General features: G+C 36.1%; 1 protein-coding gene across 1 annotated transcript in view; it reads right to left on the bottom strand.

Moving 5' to 3' along the window:
- Positions 1-3,212: 3,212 nt before the first annotated feature.
- Positions 3,213-6,809, bottom strand: part of LOC107661856 (SUN domain-containing protein 1-like) — a 34,778-nt gene continuing 31,181 nt past the window's right edge. Inside the window, 5 exon segments of the mRNA XM_016451641.1 lie at positions 3,213-3,873; positions 4,790-4,882; positions 5,025-5,192; positions 5,394-5,509; positions 5,584-5,668. Coding sequence (XP_016307127.1) covers positions 3,757-3,873; positions 4,790-4,882; positions 5,025-5,192; positions 5,394-5,509; positions 5,584-5,668 — 579 coding nt within the window. The 3' untranslated portion in view covers positions 3,213-3,756.

Raw genomic sequence — 6,809 nt, 5'->3', positions numbered from 1 at the left:
CACACACACACACACACACACACACACACACACACACAAGCAGAGTTGCCAAGTCCGTGTATATACGCGACTTTGGGCTTCTTCTTTTGTAAAGTTGTGTGAATTTTTTTTTCCGGGTTGCGGTGTTTTGGGTTTATTTTAAAAAATATGGTTGCTTGTTAGGAAAACCCGACAAGCAACTTCGTTTCTTTTCATTTATGTTCACTGTATTCTCAAATGCATTGATTGACACTCTGTCTGCTCACAGTTAATAGCCAATCAGTGCAAAAATATAAGTGCTGTAGCGTAATTTGTCAAATATTCCACCCCCTCCGCACGCGCCTTCTTTTTGAACGTGATTTTTCTTCAATGAGGGTGACACTGTAATCCAAGCGATGATAGTAGTAGACGTAGAGGAGTGGGATTACTTTTTTCCTTTATAAGGCAGTCTAATTTAAAATTTTTACAATGTTTTGTAATGTATAAATGATCACGGGCTGTAAAAACAAACACAAAAAACAAGTAGGCCTATACTAATGCTAAGAGTAGATTTGGTTCGAATAGCCAATATTTTAGTAGGCTATAAATATGTGGCTATACAGCTCCCCTTTGAAGCTGTAGTGTTTTTCCTCCTTTTCCATCGGTCCAATCCTGTTCTGCTCACAGGTGATTGGAGATGAGTTTTGTTCCTGCTTTGTTGCAGTTTGATGATTTTTGTAAAATACCGTAACTTATGTTATTGCTTTTCAGATAAAAGGGTAGTTTCAGTTTTATATGTTGCGGGCTCATTTATTGGTAATAAATAATATTGATGATAATAAATTATCAAAAAATATTGGGCTTGTTTTTGAAGCTGCGGTTGCTTATTTTTCTCGCGAGAGTTGGCAACAGTGCACACAAGTCGGGTGAGAGAGAACAAAGCTAATAGTTGTGGGACTCCAGTAAGTCTGTCAAGGCTATTTTATTCACTTAAACATCGGATGAAGTGATTAGTTTCTCTTTAATACAGATGATGTCAATGTATTTTTCGATGAGCCTGCTATGTTAGCAATAATAACGTTACCTGCTTGAGGGAAAGGGTTGCCAGGTTTTCACAACAAAACCCACCCAATTGCTCATCAAAACTAGCCCAAACTATCCGCGTTCCGGGGGCTAAAATACACGGTATCGGGGTTGCTTCAACCCACGGACATGAAAAAATCACTGCGGCAACAGTGATTAAGTAGCTCATTTCCGCGGTAAAACCGAGGACTTGGCAACACTGTGACCCATAATAAGGTCTACAACGGACACGAGCGCTGTCGCGGCGCGACCACATCAACTTTAAGTTGTCTAATTTGGCACGGTCTCCCTGCTGCAGTAATACACTGAAAAAAAATATTAATTTAATTTACACAATTTTTTAAGGTAAGTGGTTGCAATCAATTTATTTTAGCTACATTTAAAGGGGTCATATGATGCGATTTCAATTTTTCCTTTCTCTTTGGAGTGTTACAAGCTCTTGGTGCATAAAGAAGATCTGTAAAGTTGCAAAGACTAAAGTCTCAAATCCAAAGAGATATTCTTTATAAAAGTTAAGAGTCAGCCATGCCTACCTAAAACGGCTCATTCTAACACGCCCCCACATGTCTACCTCACTATGTGGAAATATTAGCATAATGCGCCCAAATGTTCACGCAAAGAAAGAAGGCATAACTTTTAGTCTCACTGTAGTATTGTTGGGCATAGAGGAGAAACAATAATGTACAGTATGTGGAAAATAACGAGTTTTTTTTACTTTAAACCGCATAAACATTTCATTACACCAAATAATGTTCTTTTTAGCAGCAGCATATGACCCCTTTAAATAAACAAATTTAGTTGACTAACTTTCAAGATGTTTTTATTTTTTAAATGTAAAATAAAGGGTTTGCAACCACTTACCTTTAAAAAATGTAGTATAATTTTTTTCAGTGTAGTAGTAAGCCATTCCTCTGTGTATACATATCCTTACAAGTACTATTTTAGCTGTATTATTTGTGTCCCCTTCAAAAATTGCTCTTGAGAAATGTTGTTTATTGTCTCCCCCCCCTCCCCCCCCGAAAATGAATCATTCATAATACTCACCCTCATGTGCTTCCAGACTTGTATGACATTCATTCCTCCATAAAAAAGGGTACTTTAAAAATATAAAACTATTGAAATTTTTTAGGTGAACTTATTTTAACTCCTCAACTTTTAAAACATAAATAAAATTAAATAAATAATACAAATACCATCAAAATGAAAATTCTTTACAGGCACAATTCATAGTACTGTAGCCATTTTATAACAACAACAACAAAAAAACTAAATATAAACAGACCAATATGCATTGAAAAGCATTTTTACAAAAACACACTGCACAAAGTCCCATCTCTTAGCTAAATTTCCATAAAATAAATAGTCATGAACAAATCCATAGTATTTTACAAACAGACTCTTTTGTCAACACAGCGTTGACGACACGGTTCAATAAACGAACCCCTGACTTTTCAAACATATCCAATGAATCACACAGGACTTGTGCAACTAACATTTCCTTTATAAAGACATAACAGGGCATTGTCTACTTTAACTAAAATGCTTAAAAACACAAAAAAAAAGGAAAAAGATGATGAGGGGGCAAACCCCTTTATGTAAAATAAACACTGATATAAGTTAAAAAGGTCTAATTACAATAAGTTACATTCCTGCAGCGAATCGTGACTGTGATATGACTCCTGATGAGAGAAACAAACAAGTGAGTGTTTTATGTCCAGTTTTGTTCAAATGTACACATATTAGTCCACATGCTCACATACAGTCCATAAACATCCATTCCTTTCTCTGGAGAAACCATCTGAGGTCAAACCAGTGTCTCCTGCAATTTATGGCTGTTATGAGTTTATTTCTTAATGTAAAAAAAAAAAGCATGAAATTAAGTGTCTGTTGGGTGAAAACTTGCCTGGGTCATATTCCATAGATAAAATTATTAATGTATTTCCACTCTCAATAATATTGCAAAGTTTCTGTATTACAATATATTTTTTAAATGTATCACAATAATAAAAAAAAAAACACTCAAATGAGTACAATTTAAAAAGAAGTAGAACAAATGCAATCATAATGTTAAAAAAGTTAAAACGGTTTAAATAATACATATTTTTTGCATTACAGTAATGAGAAAGCTCATCTTAATTAGCCTTTTTTATTTTTTTTTTTTAAAGGAAAAATGCTTATTTTTGAAGAAAATAATAATGTCACAATGCAAAAAAAATCTTAGTAGCCCTAAAGTAGGATTCATTCAGTAAATGATTCGAGGTAAAACATGACCCAGACATATCCTCATTGGGTTTGGTGAGCTTAACTGGTTTAGTGGTTGTAAAGGTTTTATAAACTCACAAATACTCCCTCTTATAGCAGACGGCCACCTCAAAGCGGCAGTGACCGGTGGACTTCACTCCTCTCTGTACATTCAGAAAACAAAGGAAAAACAATGTACACAGAATGAGAGAAGCGTGTTCTGTCTGAAGGCACAGATACCTCTACGGGTGAGAGCGTATGGGGCAGAAGCGTAACACAGGGCCCAGCCGTGCAAGAACAGGGACTCGGGAAGGAAATGAGTGGGAATCCTTCCCGCTGTGCTCCTTGTAACTCTGTTTCGTATTAGAGTCTTAAAATGTGTCTAGCAAGCCCAGTCTCATCCGTGCTGAGTCAAAGACCGAGTGTTTCCTGTATGTACATAAAGGGTTATATAGTAATGTACAGCGGGCATGATTACGGAGTGTGAGGTTTGCCGTGAACTCTGAAGCGATACAGGCAGGTGTATTCGGGATGACCCCAGTTCGACAGCACACGCATCTCAATGATCTGAAAGGCCTGGTCGCTCTTCTCCTGGAAAAAAAAAGCAAAGTGAAACGTGCTCAGAATTTCACTGTAGCTCTATTCCAAAAGCTAGTAAGCAGCATATGAACTAAAACAAAATTAAATGACTGGTGTGGAACATAAAGAGCACGGAAGACTCGATTCACTATTTATTCCAACATAGTTTGACAGCAGCATATGGCTAAGCTAATAAAACTTGATTTTATTACTAGCTTGTTGCAATGCATGCTGGGATAGCTTTCCCTGAAAATGATACATTCAATGCTGAATTTGGCCCAAAATAAAAACTCACTATTTTTCTTCTGTTGCTGCCTACCTTTTGAGAAATCCTCATTTTATTTCTTTCCAAAATGTAGTTATATTTGTAATTTAAATTTTTTTTATTCCATTTTATTTGTTCAATTAAATGTTATTAACCAATAAGGATTTAACAATTGAATCATCTACTAAAATTTTAACAATAATAGTGCCCTATGAAATGTGTGCGTGTTTTTTTTGGTCCGTTTTAATTTTTTTGGTTTCTGAGTTTTATGAGTTAATACAAATTTATTATCAAAAACAATGGTAATAAAATGAATGCATAATATTTGAACAATTTAATCAATCTTTTAAAATATAAACCAACTGAACAATTCCTTTCATTTTTTGGCAAACAAAGTGCTGCACAACAGAGGTTTACAGTTTAAATGAAAACAAGGATGAAAAAAGGGAGTGAAATTCCTTTAAAAATGATCATTATTATTGTTTTGTTTTTTTTACTATGAGAAGTACATTCTACTGTAAAATTGCAATATATAGTATTTCTTTCATAATTTCTTATTCATTAGAATTTGGCCAAATCATGAAACATTCCATGTTATACAGTAAACTCTATTTTAATGACTGGATTCTGCAATTCTGCTCATTCTGTATGTACATATTTTACCATAACTGGAAAGATCTGGAGTGATGATCCATCTTCTTCATAGGTGTAGTCACCCAGCAGTTTCCCTTCCTCCTGGTATTCATCATCCAATCCCTGTGGATACAGACAGCAAGACTTACACGTTGCACAACATGGGATTATACACCAGCACTTAACACAAAAACTCACTGGGTTAAGCATAAATATATGCAAGTACACACTCATAAATCAGACACAAACAAGTGTGCATTCTTACATAGACAGAGAATCGGCGTGGTGCACTGCTGATGTTTCCAGAAGGAGAGAGGCTTTTGGGAATATGCTCCAGGCAGAAGGAGGTAGGGATCACGCTTAAAGACAGCCTGATCACCAGATAACCTTGGGAGCCTTTAAACGCCCAGCAGTTTCCTGGGTACATGTCCGGCTGTGAGGCAGACAGAAATTCACATCATACATCTTCTGTGTCTTACATCTTAGGACAAAATATATTTTTTTTAGTTGAAAATCACCTACATGCTTTCAATATCAAGACTCTATCCACCTCTATCTATTGGTTTGAGCTAAATAAAAGTTGCATTTACTGATACACATGATGCTGCTTCAGGTTATCATTCACAGGTTTTACCTGGATGACGACTCGTGGCGACTGTGAGAAGTACCACAGCGGGATTCCAAACAGGCTCATCAGTGCTGTTTTAGTCTCGTACGTCTCAGAACAGCGTGTGCTGAGGATACTGCCACCTGCACACACATCAGTCTCATGTAAAAGGGTTAGTGATGTTCATACGGGTTATGCGTTTTGTAGCCGCGTTTACCTCCAGACTCCAGAGCGTAGTCCACCTGTCCGGTGCGATCCTCAGAGTACAGCTTCAGCGCATGCTGGACGATCAGCTGGACTTGCTGAGGGGAAACACGGTCGTTATTAGAAGAGAGATTTAAATGACATTGGTATGTTAAATCCTCAAATACGGCCCATTAAATGCATTTTCATTTGATTGTTCTTTCCTCTTCACAGAATTTACTCACAGTTGCATAAGATGTCATTAACTCTTTCCCCACCAGCATTTTTGAGAAATGTTGCCAGATACCGCCAGCGATTTTGATGATTTTCACTAAAATTTGATGGCCTCCAGTATATTTTGCTGTATGAATACGAGACTCGAACCCACAACCTTTGGGTTACGAGTCCGACTCTCTAACCATTAGGCCATGACTTCCCAGTTTGAATACACAATACACCAAAATAAAGATCTACTTTTAAACATAAAAATCCATTTTATTCTAGCTTAAAGCATTCTTTTTTTTAATCAATACTTGAATATAGCTAGGTTTCATAAAAATTCATAATTTTGAGCAAAAAGGTGAGAAAATCACATTTTTATCAAAAACTACATCTGGATAATACTCAGTACGATTATTAAAGCATAAATCCAGTAAATCGCTTCCATCAATACCTCCAAAGCTTGCACAGACATATGCCACTTCCTGGATCAACACTTTACTCTGTAACATTATGCAGTTTTCATTTATATGCTGTCTATTGCTGATGATCGCATTATTTTTCACATGCATTTACATAAGAGATCGCTCGTTTCTCCATCCTGTTCACGTGTGTTTTTGTTCGGGAGGTTTTGTACTCGTTCAGAAGATGCGTAATTGCGCCCCCGAGTGTATAACCGTGAAAACACGAAAAGCCGTAAAAACTCGTATTTGGCGGGGAAGCGTTTTCTTGTAAAAGATGAGATAACTCGTCAATGGCGTGGAAAGAGTTAATATTGTAACAGACAGACTGCTTGTCATTTGATGTGTAATCAACTTGACATTTTAGTTAAGATGTGATATTAGCGAGTCCATTTTAAAAGAGCAAGACGTATACACTTCCCTTTTAAGTTTGGGGTCAGTAAGATTAAAAAAAAATTGTTTTTTTCTAAAGATGTATTTTTTGTTCACCAAGGCAGCATTTATTTGATCAAAAATACAGTAAGACTGTTGATATTGTGAAATATTATTACATTTTTAAAAATATCTATTTTCCTTTTTA

This window comes from Sinocyclocheilus anshuiensis, unplaced genomic scaffold (assembly GCF_001515605.1).
Source record: "Sinocyclocheilus anshuiensis isolate Anshui unplaced genomic scaffold, SAMN03320099.WGS_v1.1 scaffold47, whole genome shotgun sequence".
In the NCBI taxonomy this organism is placed as follows: domain Eukaryota; kingdom Metazoa; phylum Chordata; class Actinopteri; order Cypriniformes; family Cyprinidae; genus Sinocyclocheilus; species Sinocyclocheilus anshuiensis.
Note: the sequence above shows the minus strand (reverse complement) of the source record. Positions and strands in the feature narration are given on the sequence as shown.